Raw genomic sequence first — 14,494 nt, 5'->3', positions numbered from 1 at the left:
GACGCATCACCTTTTTTTTAAACATATTTAAATCTTATATTGAACTATTTGCAATTGTTAAATAATCTCGATGTGTAAGATTACAATTGATCCCATATTAAACTTATTTAAGAATTTAGCACAGAAATGATAAAATCGAGTTCAAAAATACTTACAAGGAATGGACAATACACTCGCAATTAAATATATTAATTTACATCTTAGACATTTAAATAATGTCCGAACGCTATTTAAAGGCATTCCGTGCCAAAGTCATATATCTTTCGCCCTTAGAGGTGGGATCGCCGATAATCGAGATCCAAGGAGCGTTATAGTTGGCTTTAATCGGATATTCTCAGAGTAAGGTACAGTGTGTCCTGACACTCGACTTGGGCAGATTCCAAGGTATACACGTATATCGCGCGCGCGCACGTACGTGTATACACGTGTATTCACACACGTGGTGGACGTTCGGGACGCTAACCACCGGTACGCCCCCGGGCTTCACATTGACGTGTTCATGCACCGGTCCTCTCGTAAACTTCTGGAGTACTCCCGCCATCTCCACGGCCATCGTCCTTTCCTCCATCCCTCCCTCCCCCCCTTCTCGATCCGTTCCCCCCATACCACCGTCTTCCCAATTTGTTACCCCCTTTGTAAAACCTCGGACGAAGTGGAAGATCGGTTGAACCACCCGCTAACCTTTCAATGTCTCCCTCTCGCTCTCCCGCTTCTTCTCTTCTTCATCTTCTTTTCTGGTAACGTCTGATTCTCCTTCACCTCACCGGATCCCCGTGCGTGCCACATTGAACTCGATGTGCAGGGCAGATACGACCTTTACAATCGACGAGCGCTTATCCTTCGGGAATAATAAGATCGAAAGGGCGGGTCTCTGCATCCCAAGGAGGAAGCTCCTGTCTCGAGGGGCGGTTACGTTTCACACGCAAAACGTATGAATAGGAAGTAATGTGCGAGGGAGCATTAATTAGAACGAAATTTAATCTGAATATTAAAAAGCATGATTTTTCGAAATATGATAAAAGTAGAATTTTTTGAAGTTTTCTTATTAGCATGTTTTTTTTTTTTTTTTTTACTAAATGTATCATTAAAATCTCAGATTGAAATTAAATTAGATAAAAGGTTGAATAAGTAAAAAGAATTAAAAAAAAAATTATATCTCTCTGTGCGTGCTTTTATTATTATTTTGAGACACGGTTAAGAATTTTAATTGGAAATTTAATCTCACTTATATTTTAAATTTTCCGTTTATGTACAATATTAGATTTACGTAGCAGAAATAAAAGATTGTTGCTAGGCTGCTGCCTTTACATTATAAATAATTTGTTACATAAAATAGCATAAAAATTAAATATTATATTTAACTCGATTACTAAATAACGATTATAAATTTTTTCTTTCATCAAATTCAATCAAACTTACCAAAATTACATTATTGTTATATCTTGTATTAAGCTTAAAAGTTAAATTTTTTAAAGAGGTAGGAACAATAGGAGAATAGATGTACTTTTATACATATTATTTCATAAAGCAGTTGTACATTCCGGTATATGATATTGTATTCCGTTCTGACACGCATTATCAATGATTAATGGGAAAATAACTGTCTTATGCCGTTTCAAACACATGACATGATAAGGAAGAGCGAAGAGGCAGAAACTCGCTTGTGAATTATTTACCGAAGATCGAAGGAATGGCAAGCAAATACTCATCATTTTTGCTATAGATTTTCACAAATGGGTGGGTGGTCTGACGTGTTCGCGTACGTGTCCATTGCGCATATTTGTCTGGCTTTAAGATACTTCCATCGGTCCAATTTTCCGCAAGAATGTGACACGTAGCAATCTTGGTAACCTCGGGGTTGCGCCGCGCAATTTATTGGCCACCGAGTGCAGCTTCGACGATTTATCTTCCCCTTCCACTCTTCCTTTCTCGTCTTCGCCATCGCTCTCTCTCTCTCTCTCTCTCTCTCTCTGTTTTTTTTTTTTTATTGCTACTCTCTCTCTTTATCGCGCTTTTTCTTTCTTTCTCTTTCCTCCTCCCGTCTTCTGCATCTTTTTTCCCCGATTCTTCCCTTCTCCTCTCGCTTTCTATTTTTATCTCGTCCATCGCTTACGATCGAGTTGAATCAACGCTGAAACGCTACCTGAACTTCGATATCTCAAACTTTCGACCTCGATATTTTGCAATATCGACAGTTACCGAATTACAAACTCGTATCCTTGTGAATAATTTAATGCGTAATATTTCGTAGAATTCACGCTCTTCTCTAGCTTGTCGTTTCAATAATAAAATGAAGTGGACTTGTCCTATTTTATACACTACATTATTTTCGACAAATGGCTAGTTTCGTTAACATGGAAATCATATTAATACTTAATACTCTCAAACATACGTTTAAATTAGACCTTAATTTGCTAAAAATAAGTATTACTGTGATATAATTTTTGTTAAATGATTGCTGCTATATTTAAGCACAAGAGCTTAATTTTAAATTATAATATTTTGATATCTATTTTAATAAATTATATAAAAATAACAAATTATATTTATGCAAAGATTAAAGATTTTTTTAAAAATATTGAATAAACAGCTGTATACAATGTCAAAATCAATGAATCAAATTTTTGACCTTTTAGAAACGTTTCATAATAATAAAATATCATTTTTGAATTAAAATAATCATGAATAATTTTTAATTATGTTTGTCAGTGATTGTTATAACTGCGAGAGATTATCGCTCTTGGAACTGAAATTTTTAAAACTTTTAGATTTTGAAAATTTCATCAGTCGGGAAATGAATAATAAACGAGCAAATAAAATCAATGGATCTTAAGCCGCGCCGAGGGGGTACATTGCGTGGCAAAAAAGGAAAGAAATCAAGATCTGCAGGTGTAACGCCTGCAGCGACCGGGCGGTAAAATGCACGCACGCTCCCGATGCAGGGAGGAGGGGACCGGAGAAACCGTTTGCTGCGATGCCCGAAGCTCGATAAAAAATGCAGCGATCACATTTCGGCAGAGACTTTGGAATCTTCCAACTATCTCGCCTCCTTTGATTCTCACCTCTTCGTGCTTTCGCTCGCCTCTCTTTTTCGCGATCGACGATACCGCTCGCCGCCCCATAATATTTTTTTTTTCTTTTTTGCGATGTAATCGACCTCCTCAAAAATTACCTTCGGTTAGATGGATCAACCTCGTGTACCGAATCAATGAACTTGCCGGCAATAGTTTCGGGCGATTTCGAACATAACGACTGGACTGCAGACGCGATCGTTGATCGTTCGGAATCATCCTGCTTATTCCTTCAGTTAGGTAATAGAGTCAATGCTTTTTCTTCGCAGTTGCTGATAATTGTGAGATCTAATCGGCTGTTGTTTAACTTTGCCGGATTAGTTCTCTCCAAGGGACAATCTGAAAAGACACACTAGTCGTAAAAAACTTGGAACAAAAATTGCATATATTTGCTGCCGTGCTCGAATTACATACAACAGGTGATTCGCAAGTAAGTATTGCGAGATATACGTGAATATGATTGAATTTTCGCAATTGATATAAATATTAAATTATTCAATTAAAGGGATGGATCGATTAATTATATATTTTCTAATAATTTAAATAGACAAGAAAAAGTATAAATATTTAATTGCAAATCATATTATTATAACTATATATATTTATGTATATACAATTATATATTTAATTATAATTTTCTTGTTTATTATTACATAATGTGAAAATATACAATATAATGAAAATGAAAAAAATCTATGAATTTTTCTTTATCTCGAACTATTCCAGTTATTTGGAAGTGATTGTAGAATTTTGTCTTGTCCCCAAGATAATTTTAATAATTTATTTTAATTATCGGTAAAAAGACACGGAATTATATGAACATTATATTAAAATGTTAATAAAGTGAGTCCCGATTCTAAAATCATTGCTCTCTTCGATCCAGAAATGATAATTAAAAAATTATAATTACTCTCGCGTCATACTTGCTTTCGCCGGTTGCCGTTACATAATGAAGCTGCCACAAGAATCATCATTGATCAACTTGACAAAGGATCTTTTACATTCTCCTCGTAGCTCTGCCAATACGAGCGCAATCCAGTCCGAGACCCCAGGCGGCTGGTCAAGCTGCGGCAAGTGTCTGGACGACATGAGACTCATGCAAAGATTAGCGATAAGCGGACTGTTGTTCGTAATCCTGATCCTCCTTCTGACCGGCATGGTCGTAACGCGACGCCATAGTCTTACAAATGTCGTCGATCGGGGCATCGCGCCGGAAGAACGCAACGAGCAATCGAATCCGGCCTGGGTGCAAGACAATGTGGTTCCCGGGCAGAATGAGCCTGAGATCGAAGACCGAGATAATGATAAAGATCGGCGTTTAGATACCAGGCATAAACAATCCGAGCCTTCGGCGGTCGGACGACCGCCGGCCGCATCTGTTCCTGGCGCTTACGTTATTAGACCCCCGAATCCGCCTCTGGATGACGTAACCAATCAGCGTCGTGAAAAAGTTAAAGAGGTAAGAGGTAAAATTGCATTGGGTTTTTGTTTTCTGCATGCTGGGATTTAAGAAGGTTAAGTTGCCATTAAAAGAATTAGGTAAGTGCTTAAATACGATTATTTGATTTTAGATATATATATATATATATATATATATATATATATATATATATATATATATATATTTATTAGATATACATGTGTGTTTTTTTCAGTTATAATTATATAGATATATTTTTTTTTTATTGCCTTTTTGTAAGTTATATATTCGAAATATGATTCAACATTTTGCGTATTGTCTGGGTAGAAAAATATAGTTTAAGGTGAAATACTCAATTTCCTGCATTTGAATATATATGTCATATTCGGACTTACACAGACTTTCCGAAAACTCATTTTGTTCAACGTGGTTTTTACCGCTGCCGCGTCGTTCGTCACTGCAATGTCATAGAAAGGCGGAAATTAAAGAGGATCGTAGGGAAAACCGATGGATCCTTTGTTCGTCCTGTCACATCAATATTCGCGTTTGGATTATAGCGAGGCATGGGTAGAAAGAAAATAAGAGAAAATCAGTCAGACGACGGGCATGGATTAATGAAACGAAATTTCTTTAAAGGAGACTATCTTTAATTTACTTGAGATCAAATTGGAGTCACAAAAAAAGGAGAATTCGAATCAATTGTTTTATTCAATCATAATTTAGATCAGGTGTCAGAGAGCTTTGTAATTAGCTCTTAATATTAGTTTTAGCTAATCTATTTGAAATTTTGCTTGAAATATAAGGAATATATTTCTGAAATTCTTTATTAATATTGATAAATTGTATATTTATAAAATGTTACAAATTAATGTCTTGCGAGAAAGAAAATCAATTTTGTTAATGTAGAGAAGTAGAAAATATATTAATAATGCAAGAAAACATATATTTTTCATGCGGAATTTAAATTCTTGGCAGCGACATTAATCAATCGCAACATGCTGAGTTTGCTTCAGAAATGGACAAAGGAAACTCAATTAATTTATTTTCGAACAAGTGACAGCTGAAAAAAATACGTAAATAAGATAACTGTCTGGTGAAGTGTCAAATTGGATTACGCGGCATATATGTCATGTTTTATGACATATTTCTAGTATAACTAATTGTAAGTTGTTTAAATGCATTCATCTTAATTTAAGGAATCAATCGGGTTAATTCGATCGTATTCCGTTGTTATAAGAGATGGATAATTTTTTTTTGTATCTGAAAACAAACAAGAAATGATGTGATATCTTGATTATATATATTTAGTATAATATATCAATATTTTATTGTATCTTTTTTTGATAAGCATTGAACATTATTATAAAATATTAGTTTTAAAAGACCAAAGTAAATAATTTTGTAAACATATGACTTTTGTTGCTTGCATGCAGTGATTATAGTATTATAAGGACATAGGACACTGATTTATCGTTTCATAATAGACTACAAGTTATCTATGGATTATACATTGTCCGGAGGCGTTCATTCCAAACGAAGCAATTTAGCAGAGAACTGATATAACTTACGAAACGCTGTACGTTCAGAATGGATTTCAATTAAACGTCCGTGCTTCATCTTACGATATGCGTTTAATCGTGTCTCTGGCGCCTCAATGGTGCAAACATGAAGAAAAAATTAATTATACGAGGAAAATTGGAAGGGACAATAATTATACCCTATTTACGAACAAAAACGATAATTTTTTTACTTGTTATACTTTACATAATATTTTAATACTTATATTTTTATGTAATAAATTACAAATAATTAATATCAATTTGCACAAGTCAATATTCTAATGAATTGATTTAACGTTTCAGGATTATTGTAATTGTTTTTCGCTTTCTTTTTTTTTTTGTAATTTATAAAAAAATGCAATTTCATTAAACTCATTGCCTCGTTAATGGTGCTATGATCGATAATTTCAGACGAAACAATGGAAATTGCTGCATCGCGATTCTTGAATAATTTCAAACAGAGAAATGTGGACGATCATAAAGCTAATTGTTTTTAGTCGAGCTAATGTGATAGGCATGATCATGTCACATATCTGCAACGCAATAAGCGCTATATTTTTTGCTCGTTTCTTGATCTCATTTAATCGTCCGTATTAAACTTTTATTCTTCCGAATAATTTGGAATTATCGCATCATTGATCATGAAATATTTTAATAAAAATGATTAAAAGTGATTACACAGGATATTGTAAGATATTAAATAAAAGGGGTTTTTGTAGATATCCTCGAAATTTAATTATTTTTATTTTTATTAATTTTTTTTTTCTCTTTAAAATTTTATTTCATATAATTTTCGATAGATTATCAATTTTTTTATTTTACATATTGTATGCAAATACAATATGTCTGCAAATTTTAATTATTTTCTAAAGTATAATTATAATATAAACGAACGAATTATAATATGAATGAATGAATTTCTATCAGATTCTATTAAAAGTATTATGATTGAGAAAATGTATAAATGTTTTAAATTTATAATGAAGGAAACATTTTTCAGAAATTTATATTTAAATTTTAAATTTCGATTTCATCAAACTTTTTTTTAAACATTACCTTGTTACACCAGTAAATTATTTTTGAAAATAAGTTTGGATATTTTCGATTTCTCTTTCTCTTTCTTTCTCTCTTGCTTTCTTATTCTTACGAATTGATAAACTTACAAAGATATATTACACATATCGGATTTTCCATTACATCGAATCGCATGGTCATTGTTCAACACAAACCATCGATAACGTTCCCTTTCGCTGGCTCTAGAGCTTCGAGTGCTTCATTACGATAGCGTCTGCAGGATATATTCCCTTCCTCGCGCAGATTAGCGTTTATAGAAATGCGGAAATTTCGTGGGAGAGCAAGCAAGCAAGCGGCGTGAACGGCAGCCGCGGGAATTTCCGGCGAAGTCGCATTGTCTATCGAATCATACAAGTTGGGCACAATGGTGACGGCTTCCTTTAATGAAAGATGCTAGTTAAGGGAGGCAGAATGGGACAGAATGACAGAAGCATAGAGTCCGCGAAGCACAGGATGAGGAAAAGGGAGGAGGGAGAAGAGGCGAGAAAGCGATGGGTGGGGCGGCGCGGTATCTTCTGAAGCGACCTTTCATTCGCGAATCTCGCAAAACGACGCGGGGGAAGAGAAATGGGGATGTCGGTACCATCGCTTCTACTTAGCAAAGATTAATTCGCGTTAGTTTGAGAGCACTTGTACAATGCGCGGCTCGCCTAATAATAAACAAAGCTATAATTATACTAAACCCTGCTGAAAGTTTACGAGCCGACGCCGTGAATTTCGTGGTGCTCTATCATCTTATGTCGCCTCGTCCTTTGTCCTGCTCTCTCTGTCACTCACTCGCGTGAGCTTTGTATCTTTGTCCTGCCGGATCAGCTTTTCTAGAAACAGGCATATACGTATCTCGGACTGTCTGAATTTAAACTTGTTGCACATCGCACAGAACTGACCTGTGTATATGCCCGAAACGAGTAAAATTTCCTTCGCCTAGTTATTTTCGCTACTCTCACTGTGCCACTTGAAGCGCACGCAACATACATGAATATGTATTTATATTTCTTTCCACGGTGTGTACTTGGTTTCAATTATGCAGTAGCGTCTTTGCGCCAGAGATATTTACTTGCGACAAAATTGAATAAATTTAATAGAGATGAAAGTATGATATATAAAGTGTGACAAGAATATCGGAAATATTTAATGAAATATAATAATGATAAAGTTATTATAATTGATGAACTGGAATTTATAATAAAGACGAATTTATTTGATGATTAAAATTTATTATAATAATGTATTTATTATAATTTTGGGCGTTACGATTTATTATATAGTTTGTGAAGCCCGCGCACACAATCTTCCACATATTTTAAAGTAATCGTTACATAAATTTTAATCATCTACTCCTAACAATAATCAGTCTTGTGTCGCGCCGACATCCGCACCGAGTAATTTTCGCACGTAATTACATATTTAATCGCAGAAATACGTCATAGATCTTACTACTTGCGTTTTAATGAGATCCGGTAACGAGTCACGAGTGTGTCGTAATTGAGCGTTCTATCTTATAATTATAATTATATGTATTTTAACCACTGGCTTGAATGTGCATCGACTGATGAAAAGATGTGCCCGTACGCGGCGGAAAATGACGCGTCCTTGATTCTTGGAACTGCACGATGAACATAATTTGACAGATGAAAAAGATCGTTGTGTATTAAACTCGCACGAGTTACTATTCTTACTATAAAAAACTATTGACGCGAATGAATAAATAACTGAAGATTCATCGAAATGTTTATCAAAATAGATTTTTTTTTTTTGCTCTAGAGACCTTGACCATTACTTCACATATATATTTCCCCTTTTATTTCTTTCTCACTTATTCCCTACTACTTAGTTCGGTTTCTTTTCTCACCGTTAAATATCACATTTCTTTTCTCTTGTCTCGATTAACTCTTAACTCAAAAGTGCAAACTATATACTCACTTTTCTCTGCGAGCGGTGTTACTCGGGCGCGGTTAGATTTTTATGACGTGCGCGGAGTGTTTTTAAAAGGCTTCGTGACGTCGATCCAAGCCGCTATTGCAGGTAAAAAGGATATGTATACAGGGGCACGTTGTCTCTGACGGGGTTGGTACTGAAACGTGCATCTGTGTGCTTCTCTATATGTATCGGTATGTATAGGTGCACGTGTGTACGTGTGTGCATACACATATAGGTATGAGAGAGGATGGGACGGAGGCAGAATTGGGATGCTTTCACAAAATCACAGTGGGACGCCGACGCGACGGGACGACTGGGGACGGTCGTGGAGGGAAATAAATAACGTAAATTGAAAACCGCGGGAAATAAAGACAGGAAATAAAAGTGCCACGGTTAAGTACACTTATACGTGCCCGGTATCGGCAATATACACATCCGCGCATATGCAAAGCTAACGCGGGATGCGCATTTGTGTGCATCCTCCCTTGGAGTATCCGAAGCTTTTGCTCTGTTTGTATACCGTGCATACTCAATCGTCTGACGGAATATCTCGCTATCCTCTCTTCTCACCCTTTTAGGCGAGGCTTTGCTGCTATTGCCGCTACCGCTACCGCTGATTTTCCTCTCTCTCTTCCAGCATGCGTTTTGTTTATTAATGGAAATGCGTGGAGCGCAGGCAATTTGAAAGGATATTTTCTCTCTCTCAAAACACGAGAGCTCCCACGAGTCCTCTGTAGAATTCATATCGTCTACGATACCCTCAACCTGCGCTGCGGTTTCCCTGCGTTTGAATAATGCGCGTAAAATAATGAATTTATTCATTAGCTCAGGGATTAATAAGATAGATTTAAAATATGCGTATACGAATTTAAAAATAAATTCTTCTCTTCTCTTTTTTTTTTTTTTTCAATTGGAAGCTTTAGGAAGAAAAACTTGGGAATTTTTAAAAACGGATGTTTCAAGTTTCCCGAATAAATAAATAAATGTAAACATAAATCTGGCGTAATTTTATTTCTGATTAAAACAGACATCTCGCGCGCACGTGTATTTCGTACGAGTGCTTACTGCTTAACCGCATTAAATGGTTTTAATGGATTACTCGTGGATTACAAAAGCGAAAAAAGGAGTGCGCGGTGTTCCGGACGAACCGGGGAAGAGAATCCGGTTACCACGGAAGTGACGTAACAAAGAGAGAATAATTGAACGGGGGCCACACGTCTCCGACACGAGACCTTTTGCCCTCCGTCAACCTCGCCGCGTCCATTCTCCTTCCGTATCGTCTCCTCGCCGTTTCCCTTCGATCTGTCCGGTCGACACCGCGGCTAATGGTTTAATCCTAACATGGATGTTAACCAGATTACCGGCTACGAGTCCACTATGTGCCGTGCATTCGCCGCGGTTTCCACGGAACAAATTATCCGCGATTACTTGGATAATGGGTGGAAGGCGTTGAACGCCGCGTCAACCCGTACCGATCTGTCCTCCGCAATTTTCTGCATAGCCAGCGCGTCCCCGTCTCCTAATGCCGACGTAATGACGCAACGGCATCGTCTTTCGAGCTCCTCGGAATTTCGCATCTTTATCGCGACACTATGCTTCTCGACAGTCCCATTTATCGCCTTTCCGATAATCCGAGTCTCGAATATCATGACATTGTAGTGACTTTGATAGAATGTCTCGAAATATTAACGGAAACGCTTATTGTGTTTTTTTTTTTTTTACCACTTTTCTGCTGTGTGAGTAACCGCAAAATCGTATTCAAAGACTTCGCGATTCAGAGCAAGGTAGTTATAAAATGACACGCGGTTTCTCTCTGTCATCTTGCAGTTCTTCACGCTCTGTAATTTCCGCTTTTATCTTTTTTTTATTACAATCGTAGCCGCAGAGAAAAAAGAGAGTGAGAGAGAAGAGGGGAGGGAGGGAGGGAGGGAAAAAGAGAGGCAGAGAGGACCCACTCCTGGTGGTGCCACTGGCCAGACCTTTCCGATATTATATTGCCCCTAAATTATGCCGTCATAAAAACGTGATGAAGCGACCATGACTGCGGGTGCCCGGCAAATGGTTCGAAAAATCAAGAGGAACGAAAATAACGGTCAACGGAACGGAACTGACACACACAAACACACACACACACACACACACACACATCGAGCAATATATTTGTTATTCACGGAACAGCTCACGTGGCGCATCCGTCATTCTCGAAATCCGATGTGTGCTTGCTACTTCGACTGTATGTGCATACCGTTAATAGTAGTAGAAAAATTTGAAAATTTGCGAAAATTTTTAAAACACACACACAATGATATATTTTGTAAAAGCAATTTTTAAATAAAAATGCTTAGCATCATCTTTGTAAGTCATTTTTTAAATAAAAACTTTATATTTCTTATAAAAAGACTGAATTTACGAAGCATTTACGGCATACATATATTTTGGGTATATATCGATTGTAGCAATTAATTTTGAATACGAGATGCTGTGTGTTCAATACTGAATCAAAAAAATTTGAATTCTTGTATTGTAGTAAAAACGAAATTTAAGAAGAAGGTGTATTACTTATATCAATCATAGAAGCTTTGATGAACAATTAATGAACATAATTTACATAATCTTGTAAAAATAGATATTTTTATTCTCATAATAAAAATTTTGCGCTAATCACGTTTGCATATTTTTTTTTCCGCAGATGATGAAGCACGGTTGGGACAATTACGTGCGATACGCATGGGGTAAAAACGAACTGAGACCCATTTCGAAGAGAGGTCACAGTGCCAGCATCTTCGGGGCCTCAAACATGGGCGCGACCATCGTCGATGGACTCGACACTCTTTACATCATGGGTCTTCACGATGAGTTTAAGCAGGGACGCGACTGGATTGCTGAGAATCTCGACTTCGATATCGTGAGTACTTGCATGCTTTTGTATTTTCGTATTTGCTATCAGCTTGACATATTTACGCTGAGATAACCTCTGAACATTCAGCACATTATATGTCTCTCAGTAAATTATATGTGAGTTATAAACGAGATACGCTACACACAAAAAACATTTCTAAAAGTCAAAATAAATCTCATAAAAATAATATTTCTACGTAACAACAACGTCTAATATAAATTATCAAAACAAGTGACAACAAAAATTTATTTTTGACCTCTTCAAAATTGATATGATAATTACGGTTTATCTCAGTACATCGATGGGTAATATATATTCTTATAAAACTCATAACGCAACGAATTTTTAGCCCGAATTTTTTACTTTTAATAAATTATCTGCCAAGTGTTTATTTCAATCATCCAATGAAATCCAGCTGACGTTGATTGCGAAGGGATTTTGCTAGGCTAAATATATCTTTTCCTGTGATATAATACATTTATCCCCTTGTCTCTGAGAAATTATGATGAATTATATAGCTCGCTCTTATTAATTCTGATTAATTAAATGTTTTCTCTTTTCTCAAATGTGATATAAAAACTCATAGCACGTGAGCATTCTTGCCCTCCCATATTTTTATTATAACATTTAACATTTTGCATGTGATGTAAAAAATAATTATAAGTACAATATAAATCGCGAGCTGTGTTACAAGAAAACTGCAAGCAGGAATATTTCTTGTGCGTGCGTTTCTTTGAAGAATTTCTGCAGTCTTTTGAGACTGCGAAAGTATAGTGATGTCTGCCTAAAGTGAAGGAGGTATTAGGATGAAAGTTCGACATTCGCCGACACATTCGTCGAAACCAATTTCGTCGTGAGTCTACTTACCTGACGCAGCCATGTCATCGTCTCCTTTCTCGCGGACTCCAACGGAAGCGAACTTTTGATATAGGCTCGCGCGTCTGCATACACTATTCCTCCTCCGCATCTCATCCTTTCTTTACTTTTACGTTATCGAACATGTCGGAAATGTGTTTGCTCTGTCGAGGAAAGTCCCATTCTGATGAGACGTCGAAGGCACCCTTCGATTTCCTCTTGACATGCGACCTATTCAAGTAAAATGTTAGAATAATGTCACTTTATAGATATTTCGCGGCAAAAATTTAGGTAATTATATTTTGAGATTTAAAAAATAAAAAATACGTTTTATCTCAAATGTTATGAAATTTACAAGTATATCATAATAAGTTGAGAAACAAAAATTATGCACAGAAATAATGAAGCTTTTCAAGTATAACTTTTACAAATATTCGGGATAATCCTTTGAAAATCGCCAGCGTTTGCTTTGTCACTAAATGGATATGCCGTGACCTTGATGGAGAATGAGAATCTTATCTTCGTAGAGCAGGACTACGTTGAAATATCTCAAATCCTCCACTGGATCCAATATTTTCTCGATAAAATATCACAGCGGACCATTTTTGTAGGGCACGCGAATTGAACAGCTTAAAGTTGCGACATGAAATATTCCATTGCGATATCAAATATTTTCTTCATTGCGACGAATAAAGCTCAAAAGAATTATTTTTTCATACATGTATAACCGTTTGCAAATATTTTCACAAATTAAAGTTCTATATATGATTCTTTAATTTTATATCAGATTATATTAGATTAAGCCTTCGAGTATAATGATACACACTTACTTTTAATTTATTTTGCGCAACATAATATTACAATGGATATGATAATTAATTAAAATTGTGTCTGTTTCTTTGATTCTGTTTATGATTATACTCATTGACAAAAGTTAAGAAATAAAACAACGATCTGTAAAATATATATTTCGTAGAGTAAGAGATATATCTTTTCAATACTTGATAAAAATAAAATTATATACAACGAATGAATAAATCAAATATATTGAACAATTAATATAATTATTTTGTGCTTTAACTTTTGTCACTTTAAAATTTATTTTACGAAGCTTTCTTACCAGTAGAATACGAGTAAGAATCGACATTGACGTGTTTAACGTTCCTCCCTTACCGCGAGTCAAACGGTCCGGTATTTTTCCTCAGGATATGTCACCCTTTCAAGGATATTCTGGTAAACAGCGCACTTAAATCCTGAATTAACTTAATCGTTATGTAAATCGATGTTCGCGGTATTTCTCTGTCGGTGCGTGCGGGAAGAATAAACTTGAGCGTTTTCGTGTGACAGTTCCGTAAGTACCGAGCCAGGAAACTTAGCCCGGTTTATCCAAAGTTGGTAACAGCCTTCCCTCGAACTCTCTCTCTCTCTCTCTACGCCTTCCCCTCGAACTCTTCGCTCGCGGTGTTACGTCGGATTTCTAAGTGGATAACTTGCTGTATTAGCTGCTTTCGGCTTGCGGTAACCGGCGTATCAACCGTGTTAGAAGTTATGCCTATTGTTTCACGGTAGTTTCTCTAAAAGAGAAACTCTTTCCTCTCGTGTTTTGCCTGCAAGAGATGCAAAGTCACGATGAGAAACATTTAGATACGCGATATTCTGCGCCTCTTACCTTTATATATTCATTCTATTTATTTAT

General features: G+C 36.1%; 1 protein-coding gene and 1 pseudogene across 1 annotated transcript in view; one reads left to right on the top strand and one right to left on the bottom strand.

Annotated features, from left to right (window-relative positions):
• Positions 1-12,091, top strand: part of LOC126859043 (mannosyl-oligosaccharide alpha-1,2-mannosidase IA-like) — a 271,648-nt gene extending 259,557 nt beyond the window's left edge. Inside the window, exon 3 of the mRNA XM_050609947.1 lies at positions 11,734-12,091. Coding sequence (XP_050465904.1) covers positions 11,734-12,015 — 282 coding nt within the window. The 3' untranslated portion in view covers positions 12,016-12,091. The remainder of the gene's footprint in view (positions 1-11,733) is intronic.
• Positions 12,092-12,232: 141 nt separating this feature from the next.
• LOC126856928 (uncharacterized) lies at positions 12,233-14,259 on the bottom strand (annotated as a pseudogene).
• Between the last annotated feature and the right edge of the window lie 235 nt (positions 14,260-14,494).

This window comes from Cataglyphis hispanica, chromosome 2 (assembly GCF_021464435.1).
Source record: "Cataglyphis hispanica isolate Lineage 1 chromosome 2, ULB_Chis1_1.0, whole genome shotgun sequence".
Taxonomy (NCBI): Eukaryota; Metazoa; Arthropoda; class Insecta; order Hymenoptera; family Formicidae; genus Cataglyphis; species Cataglyphis hispanica.
Note: the sequence above shows the minus strand (reverse complement) of the source record. Positions and strands in the feature narration are given on the sequence as shown.